At 43.1% G+C, this 15,406-nt stretch overlaps 1 protein-coding gene across 1 annotated transcript in view; it reads left to right on the top strand.

The window, feature by feature from the left end:
- Window positions 1-1,439: 1,439 nt before the first annotated feature.
- Window positions 1,440-15,406, top strand: part of LOC309808841 (forkhead-associated domain-containing protein 1-like) — a gene marked incomplete at both ends in the record, with an annotated part of 99,491 nt that continues 85,524 nt past the window's right edge. The window contains one exon of the mRNA XM_082629413.1: window positions 1,440-1,532. Within this exon, the coding sequence (XP_082485539.1) occupies window positions 1,440-1,532 (93 nt within the window). The remainder of the gene's footprint in view (window positions 1,533-15,406) is intronic.

Here is a 15,406-nt window from a genome sequence, read left to right as displayed (position 1 = left end):
ATGGCCTCTGAGCCTGTGCGTCCGGAGCCTGTGCTCCGCAACGGGAGAGGCCACAACAGTGAGAGGCCCGCGTAACGCAAAAAAAAAAAAAAAAAAAAATTAAAATAAATAAACAAACAAACAAACAAATAAATAAATAAATAAAAAATAAAAAACATGTATAGGGCTTCCCTGGTGGCGCAGTGGTTGAGAATCTGCCTGCTAATACAGGGCACATGGGTTCGAGCCCTGGTCTGGGAAGATCCCACGTGCCACGGAGCAACTAGGCCCGTGAGCCACAACTACTGAGCCTGCGCATCTGGAGCCTGTGCTCCACAACAAGAGAGGCCGCGATAGTGAGAGGCCCGTGCACCGTGATGAAGAGTGGCCCCCGCTTGCCACAACTAGAGAAAGCCCTCGCACAGAAACGAAGACCCAACACAGCCAAAAATAAATAAATAAAATTTAAAAACATGTATAGGGTTTACTTTGAAATGCATTAAAATATAAAATGTATAGATGGGTAGATATGTGATAAAGCAAATAGAGCAAAATGTTGATTGTAGAATCTGGGTGGTGGTTCTATAGAAGTTCACCATCCACTTCTTTCAACTTTTCTGTGTGTTTGACATTTTCCTAATAAAATGCCAGGAAAAGATACGTACAGAGTCTTGACCATACAGCCAAGCTATAATCTTGATATTTTGTCTTTGGAAATCATTTTTTTTCAACCTAAATATATGAAGGAATGCGCTGACTTAAAAAGAAAGTATCTTCTAATGCCCATTTCCTTGATGACTGACTCTTCCACACTTTAAGAAGCTCTGTAGAAGTTGGGGTTTATTGAGTCAAAGTTCAGAAGCCCAAGATTAATAACAGTCACAATCACAGTAGGACAAATGGGTGTTTAGTGTAGCAATCACCATTCTAGATGCTTCACATTTAATCCTCACAAAACTCTGGGATACAGAGTATCATTAGCCCCATTTTACAGATGAGGAAACAGAGGCATAGAGAGAGAATAAGTAACTCACTCAGAGACACAGAGCTAGTAAGTGGTGGGTTAGTAACACTGAGTATTTGATTCTGTCAGATAACTAACCCCAAACTAAGCTTAATGGGAGGTGGAGAGCGGTTATCAGTGGAATTCAGATTTGTTTGGGTTTCTTTTTTTTGCTATTGCTTGTTTGTGCTCTGAGTTACATAAACGATGTCCTCTTGTGATTAGAAGCAAGCTCATCTATGCCGGCTATCACTGTTAAAAGGACAGTCTTAAAAATGTGCGGAATTATCATTGTGATCATTGTTAAATCCAGCTATCCACTCCTACCTCTGCTGACTTCTCCTGTGGACATTATGGTGTATTCCATTCATTCTAAATATGACATTGAATAATTAGAGGACTGTATTTTTCTAACAAAATTGTTTTCTGAAAACCTTTTATAGGGAAAGCAGAGAATATGAAAGCCTATCTAAAGAGTGCAGAAGGCTATTTTGTCCTGAATAAAAGCACTACGATTGGAAGGCATGAAAATTCAGACCTTGTTTTAGAGGTAAGACCTCTTCCTAGCCAGTCCCCGACCCTCCCTACCTCTCACACCACCAAAAGTCCTTACTGTTCTGTGGACTCCAGTCTCTTGTAAAGCACAGCCTCTGGCTACCAGTCCCAGCCTTCCTCGGTGTGCCACCAATAACCAGTCCCGGCATGTGCTGGGTCTCCCTAGCACATGTGGTAAGAATGAGCACAGTGCAAAGTGCGATGGGCCCTGTGTCCTTTGCTGACTGTGTCTGCAGTGTCCCACCCTGATGGCGTGGTTTGGAAGGTGGGCTTAGAGCTGATGCTTGACCTTCACCTGCTCCGCGTCTGGCAGCCACGGCCACCTGAAGTGCCCAGCTTGAGCAATGGCCTCTCGCCCTTTCCAGAGCTTCTGGAGACTATGGGCCCCTCAGAGCCCTCCCCCGCCCCCGTACCTCCAAGTAGTAAATCAGGGTAAGCCCTGGGCATGGCCTCAGCGCTCTCTCACTTCATTTCATTCCATTCTCTGAATTAGCTGTGGCTTGGTCCACAGTCCCAGCTCATTGACAGCCAAGGAAGTTGGAAGAAATTGTAAGTAAGGAATTATAAAAACAGTGGCTTTGAGCCTTTTAACATTTTGAAAGGGATTAAAATATTGAAACAGAAAGAGAAATGCAATGGAATCCCTTTAGGACTGTGAAAGGCAGACCACCCTCAGACTTCCCTCAACAGATTTTTTTAAACTTTATTTTGAAATAATTATAGATGCACAAATAGTAGAGAGAATGGCACGAAGCATGTGTGGAGTCCTGTGCCATTTTACCACGTGTGGATTTGGGTGTGGCCCTCAGGATATAGGAGTATTCCATCATCAGAGATGTCCCTTGTGATGCTCCTTTTATAGTCACAATTCCTCCTCCCACCATCGTCCCCACGCTCTGAAAACCACTAATCTGTTCTCCATCTCTATAATTTTCATCATGTATGTATGACCTTTGTGATTGATTTTTTTTTTTTTTAGTCAGTGTAGTGCCCTTGACATCCATTTAGGTTATTAGCTTGTTCTTTTATTGCTGAGTAATAGTCCACGGTATGGACGTATCACCTATGTTTAACCATTCACTTTTTGAAGGACATTTTGTTTCCATTTGGGGCTATTACAAATAAATGTACCATAAACATTTGTGTACAGGTTTTTGTGTGAACATAAGTTTTTATTTCTCTGTGATAAATGCTCAGGAGTATGATTGCATGGATTAACATATGTGTTTATATATATTCGGTTTGTAAAGAAACTGCCAGTCTTATCCAGCGTTGCTGTACCATTTTTCATTTCCACCAGCAATGTATGAGACACATCCTCACCAGCAATTAGCATAAACACGGTTTTTCATTTTAGCTGTTTTACTAAGTGTGTAGTGGTATCTCATCATAGTCTTAACTTGCATTTTCCAAATCAATAGTGATGTTAAATGTCTTTTCATGTATGTGTTTGCCTTCTGCATATCCTCTTCAGTGAAATATCTCTTCATATCTTTTAAGTGTCTCTAATCGAATTGTTTAGTTTTTTACCATTGAGTTTTGAGAATTCTTTATGTATTTTAGATATGTCCCTTGTCAGATAGATGGTTTGCAAATATTTTCTCCCATCCGTAGCTTGTCTTCTCATTCTCTTAGCAGAGTATTTCACAGAGCAAAAGCTTTAACTCTTGATGAAGTCCAGGTAGTTATTTTTTCTTTTATAGATCATGCTTTTAGTGTCATGTCTAAGAACATGCCACCAGGTCCCTGACCCTGAGGATTTTCTCTTATGTTTTCTTCTAAGTGTTTTATAGTTTTATGTTTAAATCTATGAACCATTTTGGGTTCACTGTCGTTTATGATGTGAGATTTAGGTCAAAGTTCATTTTTCTTCCATGTGGATATTTAGTTGTTCCAGAACCATTTGTTGAAAAGACTATCCTTTCTCCATTGAATTGCTTTTGCAAGTTTGTCAAAAATAATCTGGCCATACTTTCTATGGGGGCTACTTCTTAGTTCCCTATTATGTTTCATGGATCTATTTGTCATAATGGATCTACCATTATGAGATAGCCTTGATTACTGTCGCTATGTAAGTCTTAAATCAGGTAGTGTGATTCCTCCCACTTTTCTTTAAAGAAATTTTTTAACCTATTCTAGTTCCTTTGCCTTTCCATTTACATTTTAGTGTAAGCCTGTCTGTATACACAAAATATCATGCTGTAACTTTGATTGGAATTGTGTTTTATCCTATATATCAATGTGAGAATAATTGATATACTCCTACATTGTCTTCCAATTCATGAACATGGTATATTTCTCCATTTATTCAGTGTCTCTCATGAGTGTTTTGTAGTTTTCAGCATACGAGTCCTGAACATGTTTTGTTAGATTTACACTTAAGTATGTCTCTCTTTTTTTTTTGAGTGATTGTAAATGGTATTATATTTTTAATTTTGGTGTCCACATGTTCATTGACAGTATATAGAAATACAGTTGATTTTTGTATGCTTCTTGGGATCTTGCAACCTTAAGTGCACTTTCTTATATAAGGGCTTTTGTAGATTTCTTGGGATTTTATACATAAACAATCATGTCATCTGCAAATAAGAACAATTTTATTTCTTCTTTCAGAAAAGGAGATCTGAATGCTTTTAATCTTCTTTTCCTTGCTTTATTTCCCTGGTTAAGACTTCCAGGACTCTGCTGAACAAGAGCAGTGTATAAATCCTTATATTCGCTTGTTCCTGACCTTAGGGGAAAGCAGTTACTCTTTCACCATTAAGTAGGAGGTTAGCTGTAGGGTATTTATACATGTTCTTACCAAGTGAGAAATTTCCCCCTTTATTCCCAGTTTTCTGAGAATGTGTATTGTAAACGCAACAGATTTAAAGATAACTCCATAAACCTCCCCGTGAGATTCTCCTCCATGATATGGTCTCCCTTCAAGGACACAGAACATCTGTTCAGTGTGCAAAGTGGGAGGAAAAAGAAGAAGAAGAAGAACTGTAGTTTCTTCTTTATCCTAACAAGGCATAGATTTGGGGTAGTTTTATTTCCTGTCTGGCTAAAGTAGAGACAGAGATCTCTGTTTTGAACCGGACTATGATATTAGAAAACTGTAGTAATTTTTAAGAGCACAGGCTTTGGAGATAGACAGAGCTGGGTTTGAATCTCATTAGGCTACTTTGTGGCTGAGTGACTTCAACCAAATTACTTAATCACTCTGAGCTCCTTTTCCCTGTCTGTAAACCTCTTACCTCACAGGGTTATTCTGAGGATTAAGTGAGAAATGCATATAAAGAGCCTGGCATGTGGTGCTCAGTGAATGTCACAATGATCATTATTATGGTCTCCTAAAACAGAGACTGAGAAGAATCCTCAGAGGTGCACAGGGTTGAGATGAGGATCCACTGACATTAATAAGCCATTTGGAAAAGGGAACTAATGAGGACAGTTATTAACTAGACAGAAATTGAGTTGCATTCATTGTATATAAATAATTGACTGCTTACTGCTCCTCGGACTTAGCTTAAGAAATACGTCACTAGGCTTCCCTGGTGGTGAAGTGGTTGAGAGTCCGCCTGCCGATGCAAGGGACACGGGTTCGTGCCCCGGTCCGGGAATATCCCACATGCCGCGGAGCAGCTGGGCCCGTGAGCCATGGCCGCTGAGCCAGCGTGTCCGGAGCCTGAGCTCCGCACCAGGAGAGGCCACAACAGTGAGAGGCCCGTGTACCACAAAAAAAAAAAAAAAAAAAAAAAAAAAAAAATTCAGGGATTTATATTACTAAAAATCATCCTTGCAATTACCAGAGGTTACATCTAGCAAATAAAAAAGATTGTTTGTTTTATTTGCCTGGATCAATCCTAAAGAATAGGCAGTCATGCTTCTAAAGATTTCTACTCATCAGCAAGGTTGACATGTTGTTTTGACTATTGGTATCGTAGTATTTCAACATCATTTACTCTTTCTGATAATGGAAGGTAGTTACATGCTTCTTGTTTTTAAAAATTGGGAGAAAGGAAAATATAAGGAAGAAAATAAAAGTCACTTGTAATCATTTGGCTCAGGGAAAAATCAATATTGGTATTTGCAGGGTTTTACCCTCCAGACTTTTTTCTATATCCTGTAAGGAGTTTGGTTCCCTAAGGCAGTAGGAAGCCTGTTTATAGCCAGGCTAGTGAGAACTGTTTATAGTCAACAGTGATAACTGTTGCTATCACTCATTCATTGCACAGTATTTACCCAGAGCCTCAGCACCGAGCCAAGTCTAGGGGTACAGTGATGGCAGAACTGGACATGGTCCCTGCCATCAGGAAGCTGCCAGGAGAGAGAGAAATAAGTCAAATGATCCCACAAAGGTGTGACTAATTCCATTCCAACATTGGGGCTGTAAAGGAAAGGAATATGGAAGACAAGGAGGACTTAACTAGACAAAAGGAGAAGGGAATGGCATGTGCAAGGGCCCTGGGGTGGAAGAGCATATTGTGAATCCAAGGGACTGAGAGAAAACCAAGGCGTCCAGAAGTCAGAGTGGGAAGGACGAGGGCTAAGGGACAAGTAGGCCTCCTTCATGTCACCATAAGGGTTTGGATCTTTATCTGAAAGCAGTGGGAAGAAGGCTTGAAGGATTGTAAACAAGGGGGAGACCTGCCAGTGAACATCCCGGCTGCTGTGTGCAGACGAGCCATCAGGAGCTCTATTCACAATCTCCCCTCTCCCATTTTACACGGCTCAAAAGCCTCAGCCTTGCTCATTTCACAGCTAAACCTTGCAAGTTATAATTTATATGATTTGATGTGCCTTGTAAACTGTATTTTTTAGAGTTGGATGTGGCTGTTATTTAAACTCTGCTGAGAAAGGGACTCAGTTCTTCCAGAATGAAGAAACACCAAAGCCAGTGGTTGTTGGATTTTCCTCATGTTTAAGAGTGGTTGTTCAACATGAACTCCTAGGCATTCTGACCCAGTGGGTTTGGGGTAAGGCCCAGGAATCTTCACATTTGTATGCTCCCCAGGTTCAGGTGGGGGGAATGGATTCCCTGGAGTTGGTTCCAGGACCACACTTTGAGAACCCCACCATCAGTGCTCCCTCCCTCTCCCTTCTTGATCAGCAGAGCTCCTGCTTGTGTGTGTGTGTGTGTGTGTGTGTGTGTGTGTGTGTGTGTGTATTCTTTCAATAAACTTTGTTTTGAGGAAAAGAGAAGCGAAGGGTAAACAATGAAGGGCTGACTGACCCTACCCCCTCCCCAGGGACTCCCCCAGTCCCACCCTGGGGAAGTCCCAGGATCCCTAGAAGACTGAGCTCTAGGACAGCCCAAGTCAGTGCAGGGCTGCAGCTAGGAAGGTGGAGATGGAAGAGAAAAAGAAAGAACAGACATGACAGGGGGATGAAATGCTGGTGTCCACCCCTCACCCTCGGTGGTCAGTGTCCTGCCAGGCATCTCCTTTCTCATGGGTTTAGCCATCTCTCCAGCCTGTGTCAGCCCTTCTCGCGTGGGATCTGAGGGTCATGAAGCCAGACTGATCTCATACACATACCCCAGATCCCATCCAGCCGGATGACTCTCGTCCCTTTTTCTGGCCCCTGTCAGTTCTGGGCTGCCTCTCAGGAAAGAACCAGAGCCTACACCATAATCTTGTTTATTATTATTAAACAAGGCTTCTGGGATTCTCCTATTTTTTGCATAATTTCACGGACATGCAGGTATGTCTGCTCTGTCAAAGGACACACACAGCTGTAGCTCTGATGGGCATGGCCAAATTTCCCACCAGAGGTTTCCAGATGTGGTGTCCTGCCAGCAGTGGACGCCCGTCTCCCACTCCCTCCCCAGCCTAGGGTGCTGACCCCCCATTGGATCTTCACTGATCTACGGGGTGAAGTATGGTACCTGTGTCATTTTAATTCACATTTCTCTTATTCTAAGCGAACACCTGCATTTTGAGACATAAGGTGACAGGTGGACTCTCTGTGGGGAAATCCACGGAATGAAACAGGCCTGGGAGGGTGCACTTGCTGGCTCCCCATCTGCATCACGCTTGTCCTCCTGCCTGGGTCGTGCTCCCATCCTCCCCCCTCACCCCCACCTCACCCCTGGCTTCTCCCCAAGTGCTCCTTGCTCTGGGGGTTCACCTGTTTGGTCTCACCAGTCCTCAGGGACTGTTTTGTCCCCTGTTTGGGAACTGGCGGCTGATTTCATTGGTCAGTACCCACCACAGCAATTGATGGGACTAGTTTCTCACCAGCAGATGGAGGGCTTCCAAGAGGAAAAAGTTCAGAGGAAAGGGCTAGATCGTGATCTCATTTTTCTCATTTTTTTTTATTGTGGTAAGATATGCATAACATAAAATTTACCATCTTAACCACTTTTATTAAGTGTGCAGTTCAGTGGCATTAAATATATTCACACTGTTGTGCAGCCATCACCCCCATCCATCTCCAAAACTCTTTGAATCTTGCAGAACTGAAACTGCACCCATGAAACAACAACTCCCCTTGTCCCCCCATCCCAGCCCCCAGCAACCACCGTTCTGCTTTCTGTCTCTATGACCTTGGCTACTCTGGGTATCTCATATAAGTAGAATCATAACAGTATTTGTCTTTTCATGACTGGCTTCTTTCACTGAGTATAATATGCTTTCACTGAGTATAATGTCCATGTTCATCCATGCTGTAGCATGTGTCCGAATTTCCTTCCTTTTTTAAGGCTGAATAATATTCCATTGTGTGGATTCACCACATTTTGTTTATTCATTCATCTACTGATGGACACTTGGGTTGTTTCCACCTTTTGGCTGTTGCAAACAATGCTATGAACATGGGTGTATAAATATCTCTTCAAGGCCCTGCTTTCAGTTCTTTGGGATATATACCCAAAAGTAGACTTGCTGGATCATATGATAATTTTATTTTTAATTGTTTGAGGAACTGCCATGCTGTTTTCCATAGTGGCTGCACCAAGTTACATTCTCACAACAGGGCACAAGGGTTCCACTTTCCCTGCATCCTCACCAACACTTGTTATTTCCCTTTTTTTTTAATAGTAGCCATTCTGATGGATGTGATATGAAAGAAAGATCATAATCTTTTGAATAGCATACATAATGCAAACAGCTACAGCATACATTTATGGACTACTTACTGTATCTCACATGGCTTTATACATCATCTATGTATGTTCTGTATATATATTTATAGAATTATATTCACAAAACAAATCCTGTGCGGGTGAGAACTACTATTATCATTATTATCCGCATTTGATGACATGGACATGGGACTCAGAAAGGTTAAGGAACTGGCCCAAATCACACAGCTAGTCGGGGGAGGTGGGGCTGAGTTTCAGACTGAGCTGACTCAAGCTTCTAAAAACAGAAGCTTCACTTTTTGAGTGTAAATTTAGCTTTGGGAACATCTAATATCTAAATTGGAAATTCTCAGTTAACTGAGATAACAAGATAATTGACTAAGCTAGGGAAATTCCACCCTGTGGAATGGAGAATGGGGGTTGTCAGTGAAATGTGAGATCAATGTTCTCGTGATCCTCATTCATGCAACAGACTGAGGTGGTGCCATCTAGGGGGGGATTTGGGTAAAGAGGAAACGTTGACCTGGTGCTTTCCCAGGAAGAGGAGCATTGGGGCTGTTAAGTGGGGGCCCAGCAAGAAACACCACTTATCTCTCCAATCCAGCCAGAGTAAGTTCTCTGCTTATAAGGACTGGTGGAGTTCAATTAGTCCCACCTGGATAACCCAGGATAGTCTCCCACTTTTTAAAAATTTTTTAAAAAGTTTTTGGCTGGGTTTGGTCTTCGTTGCTGAGCACAGGCTTTCTCTAGTTGCAGCGAGCGAGGGTTACGCTTTGTTGCGGTGCACGGGCTTCTCATTGCAGTAGCTTCTCTTGTTGTGGAGCATGGGCTCTAGGCATGCAGATTCAGTAGTTGTGGCACGTGGGCTCAGTAGTTGTGGCTCGTGGGCTCTGGAGCGCAAGCTCAGTAGTTGTGGCACGTGGGCTTCGTTGCTCCATGGCATGTGGGATCTTCCCGGACCAGGGCTCGAACCCGTGTCCCCTGCATTGGCAGGCGGATTCTTAACCACTGCAACACCAGGGAAGTCCTTAGTCTCCCTCTTTTAAGAGCACTGATTAGTAACCTTGACATCGTCACAGACCCTTTGGCCACGTCATGGAGCATATTCCCAGGTTCTGGGGATCAGGGCATGGGCATCTTTGGGAGACCATTCTGCCCAGCACATTAATACTACCACCTGACTGGACCGTTGCTTTGGGACTGGTCTGAGAGCTTTCTGGAAGAATCAGTAGGATCAATGCCACAGGCCACGGAGAAAGATGGCTGGATGAGCTGGCAGGTGATAATACCGTTACCAAGAGGGGAGGAAGCAGGACTGGTTGAGTGAGCACCTCAACATCCCGGAAGCAGCCAGGCAGTTTGGGGTCTGGAGATGAACCAGGGGTTGGAAATACACACCTGCGAATCGAGGGGGTGGCACAGTGGCCCCAGCCCATGGACAGAGTGCAGAGGAAACGGACATCTGAGGGGAGAGGAGCCCGGCGTGGAGACCTGGAAGCAGTCAGAGAGGTGAGGGAGCCAGAGAGCTGCTGCCAGGCTGAGGGTATTCATCACAGAGACAGCTTGCTTTGTGCCAGGTACTGTTCTTTTCACTCTCGAGTGTATTAACTCATTTCATCCTTAGGAGGTTAGTGTTGTTTGCCCCACATTACACATGAGGGCGTTGAGGCACAGATAGGCCGAGTATCCTGCCTGAGGTCACAGAGGGAGGCTGGGGCACTGGGCACCACGCTCGGGCAGTCTGATTTCAGGACCAGCCTCTCCTGAGGCCTTGCCGGTCCACAGGGCTCTCCCGGGGAGACCGGGGAGGAAGGATCCAGCTGACGGGGAAGCAGAGAAGCTTCTTCTTTCCTTCCAATCCCAGACTCGTCGTCTCACCAGTGCCTGGCCGTTTCCTCATATCCTCATTCTTTTGAAAACCCCATTTTTTTTTTTTTACTATTTCTGCACTACATCCCTTTCCTGAGGCAGTGGGGTGATAGGGCTGGGGGATGGGATAGCCTAGAACCAAAAGGTTAAAAGAAATAGATAAAACACACACACACACACACACACACACACACACACAAGTTAATTTCAAAAATGTTATCCCACTCCTTTGAACATGTCACCAAGCAGTACCTTTTGTCAATCCTACAAAGCCCAGCTTATCAAACTCATTTTTGCTGCTCAGGGAGCAACCAAAGAGAAGCAAAGAACCATGCCCCAGGCTGCACAGCTGGAAGGTAGCAGAGGTGGGACTTGAACTCAAGGCTTTCTAACTCCAGAGCCCATCCTCTTGCTCATAATAGAGAACATTTCCCATTTGCCCTATGTTCTCTTCTAAGTGCTTTAGTATGTATTATATCATTTATACGTCACCAGTAGCTTATAAGACTGTCCTTTTGTTACCTTACAGATGAGGAAGCTGAGGTATCACTTGCCCAAGGTCACCCTGCTAGGAAGTAGGAGAGCTGGGCTCGAGCCCAGTCTAGTAACCACCACGTTGCCCTGCTCCCCCAACCCCTGAACCACCAGGCCACGTGCCTCTCTCTGACAACTGTGTCACATGTCACAGGGAGGACGAGAGCCCGAGGAGGCCCCCGAGGGCAATGGCAGTGGGTTGAGGACCCAGCGGGAGAGGAACCTCTTGAAGCCATTTGACAATAAAGGAAAGGAAGGGGGAAGGGGCGGTGTTTCCAGGCCGAGGGGGTGGTGAGCACGTTCACAGCTAAGACGGAAGTTACACTGTCAAGGTGAGGATGCAGAAGAGGAGATGGTTGAGGAGAGGGACCAGACCAGGGTGGGATGAAGGCAGGACCACCCGGAGGCCCTTGGCAGCTAAGAGAAGCCTTGAGGTTCCCATCTAAGAGCTTCTCCATGCCTAGGAAGTCCAGGTCCTGGCAGGGAGCCGAAGGTACATTCAAAGGGGTGTGGAGTGATGGAGGGGAGTTTCCTGAAGGGACTCCACAGGGAGTGGGCAGGGCTCAGAGAAACCTCAAAGGATAGTGCAGGGCCCAGAGCTAGTATGAGTGAGGACTGTTCCCACCCCCAGAGCTGAGGGGTGAGGGGCAGGGGCATTTCCTGGGACCCGGAGACCCCGAGGGCTGGGTAGAGTCCCTCTGAGGGAGGCTGTGTGACCCCACAGAAAGGAAGCCAGGGGAGTAAGTACCCCAACCTCTCTCCTCCCTGCTCTGATCTCTAACCCCCCATTGGCCAAACCCAACCAGAAACCAGAGGCAAGGAGCCCATCAGCCCATGGATGTAGCTGCACAGGTGGGCCTGCTGGGCAGAGGGCGCCGTGGAAAGGGATGGAGGAGGGTCTGGAGAAGCAGACGGAGGATGCAGGCAGGTGCAGGAGGTGAAGACCTAGGAGGCTGTTGTCAAAGTAGAATTAAAAGCCTAAGACCAGGAACCTGCTGGCTGGGGGGCCCAGAGGGCACTGGGACAGCCTCAGGACAGAAGTGTGAGGGTGGCAGGAGGGTTTGGGGGCCAGGATGGACTGAAGGAGCTGGTGAGCTCAAGCAGGGCCCAGGCTGGGTGAGCATAGGGCATTACGCATAGGGAGGGGACGGGGAGCAAAGGCTATGTGACTCAAGGAGAGGACGAGACAGAGGATAAGGAAGGCCGGGAGCGGGAAGTTATGGTCTGAGATGGGGCTTCCCAGTTCCAGGTGATGCAAGGTTGAAACCTAGCTCAAAGGACGGTTCCAGGTACACGTCGAACCTCAGCGACAACGTCAGCGAACCTCAGGGCAACGTCATAACTAAGTCAGCTTCCCGAGGAGGCTTCCTCAAAGCACGGGAGTCATCAGAGCAGATGGTCATTGTTAAGAGATGTTTAAACGTCTTAATATTTTATGGACTCACTATATAATTTTTAAACATTTAAAATGCAGGAGCCTTTAAGAAATGCACTTGTTTTCTCTATTAGGTCCTGCCTGTCTCCTCTCTCATTATTAAATCACTCTCTACTCTGAAAATCACAGGGTACAAATCAAAGGTACAGGTTTGGGAATTAGACTTGGGTTCAAACCCTGACATTGCCCTGTGCCAGCATCCTGATGTTGAGTGAGTCCCTTCATCTTAGCCATTTTTTGAATCGTGGTAAAATACATATAAAGTTTACCGTCTTAACCACTTTTAAGTGTACAGATCAGTAGTTGTAAGTTATCCACATTGTTGTGCAACCAGCCTCAGAATTTTTCATCTTGCAAAACTGAAACTGTACCCATTAAACAACAACTCCCCGTTTCCCCCTTCCCCAGCCCCTGGCAACCCCTATTCTATTTTGTTTCTATGAGCTTGACTACTCTATGTACCTCACATAAGTGGAATCATACAAAATTTGCCTTTTTGTGACACTTATTTCACATCATGTCCTCACGGTTCATCCATGTTGTAGCATGTGTCAGAATTTCCTTCCTCCTACACTGAATAATATTCCACTGTATGGATGGACCACATTTTGCTTATCCAATCATCGGTCAGTGGGCACTTGGGTGGCTTCCACCTTTTGGCAATTGTGAATAATGCTACTATAAACATGAGTGTACAAATATCTCTTTAAGTTCCTGCTTTCAATTCTTTGGGGTATATACCTGGAAGTGGACTTGCTGGATCATATGATAATTTTATTCTAAATTGTTTGAGAAGCCGCTCTACTGTTTTTCCTATCAGCTGCACCATTTTACATTCTCAGCAGTGCATTAGTGTTCCCCTACTCTACATCCTTGCCAACACTTGTTATTTTCTGTTGCTGTTTGTTTGTTTTTGATAGTAGCCATCCTAATGGGTATGAGGTGGTATCTCACTGTGGTTTGGATTTGCATTTCCCTAATGACTAGTAATGTTGAGCATCTTTTTATATGCTTGTTGGACATTTGTATATCTTCTTTGGAGAAATGTCTATTCCAGTTCTTTGCCCATATTTGATCAGGTTATTTGGGGTTTTTTTTTGTTGTTGTTGTTGTTGAGTTATAGTTCTCTATATATTCTTCATATTAACCCTTTTTCAGATTTGTGATTTGCAACTATTTTCTCCCATTCTCTAGATGGCCTTTCACCCTGTTTATTGTGTCCTTTGATTCACAGAAGTTTTAAATTTTGACATAGTTGAATTTATCTATTTTTACTTTTGCTGCCTATGCTTTTGGTATCATATCCAAAAAAGCATTGCCAAATCCAGTGTCATAAAGCTTTCCTCCTGTGTTTTCCTCTAAAAGTTTTATAGTTTTAGACTACGTTTAAGTCTTTGATCCACTTTGAGTTAATTTTTATACATGGTGTAAGGTAAGAGTTCAACTTAATTCTTTTGCAGTCTTTCCCAGCATCATTTGTTGAAAATACTGTTCCTTCCCCATTGAATAATCTTGGCACCCTTGTCAAAAATCATTTGAACATATATGCAAAGTTTTATTTCTGTGCTCTCTCTTCTATTCTATTGGCCTATGTGCCTGACCTTATGTCAGTATCACACTGTTTTGATTGTTGTACCTTTGTATGCAGTAAGTTTTGAAATCAGGGAGTGTGAGACCTCCAGCTTTGCTTTTCTTTTTCAAGATTATTTTGGCTATTTTGGGTCCACTGAGATTCCATATGAATTTTAGGATGGATTTTTCTATTTCTGCCAAAACTGCTGTTGGGATTTTGAATCTGTAGATCCTGCTGTGTAGTAATGACATCTTCACAATATTAAGTATTCCAACCCATGAATACAGGGTGTCTTTACATTTATTTGTGTTTTTAATTTCTTTCAGCAGCACTTTGTAGTTTTCAGTGTACACATCTTTTACCACCTTGGTTAAATTTATCCCAAAGTATGTAATTCTTTTTGATGCTATCATAAATGAAATTATTTTCTTAACTTCCTTTTCAGATTGTTCATTGAGAGCATATAGAAACACAACTGATGTTTGTTGTTGATTTTGTATCCTACGATTTTGCTTCTGAATGTTGTTTATTAGTTCTAAGAGGGTTGTGGTTTTTCATGGACTCTTTAGGATTTTGTACATGTAAGATCATGTTGCCTGTGAACAGAGATAATTTTACTTCTTCCTTTCGAATTTGGATTGCCTTTATTTCTTTTTCTTGCCTAATTGCTCTGGCTAGGACTTCCAGTACTTTGTTGAATAGAATTGTCAAAAGCAGGTATCCTTATCTTCTTCTTGATCTTAGAGGAAAAGCTTTCAGTCTTTCACCTTTGAGTATGATGCTACCTGTGGGCTTTTCATATTTGACCTTTATTATGTTGAGGTAATTTCCCTTTATTACCTGCTTGTTGAGTGCTTTTATCATGAAAGAGTGTTGCATTTTGTCAAATGCTTTTTGTTCCCTGTATAGCACAGGGAACTATATTCAATATCCTGTGATAAAGCATAATGGAAAAGAATATTTTTAAAAGAATGTATATATATGTATAACTGAATCACTTTGCTGTACAGCAGAAATTAATACAACATTGTAAATCAACTACACTTCAATAAAATAAATAAATAAACAAAATAAATGAGTCTTAAAAGTCAACAATAAGAAACCAAACAACCCAACTTAAAAATGGGCAACAGAGCTGAACAGACACCTCACAAAAGAAAATCTACAGATGTCAAATCAGCATATGAAAAGATGTTAAACATCATACATCATTAAGGAATTTCAAATAAACATGAAATATCTCTTCATTTATTTAGACTACTTTGATTTCTTTCATCAACATTTTGTAGTTTTCTTCATATACCTCTTCATATAGCTAAGTATTTTGGTAGATTTATTCCTAAGTACTTCTTTTTTTTTTTTTTGGTGCTAATGTAAATGGTGTTGTGT

Source organism: Mesoplodon mirus (genome assembly GCF_964341445.2).
Source record: "Mesoplodon mirus genome assembly, chromosome: 7".
NCBI lineage: Eukaryota > Metazoa > Chordata > Mammalia > Artiodactyla > Ziphiidae > Mesoplodon > Mesoplodon mirus.
Note: the sequence above shows the minus strand (reverse complement) of the source record. Positions and strands in the feature narration are given on the sequence as shown.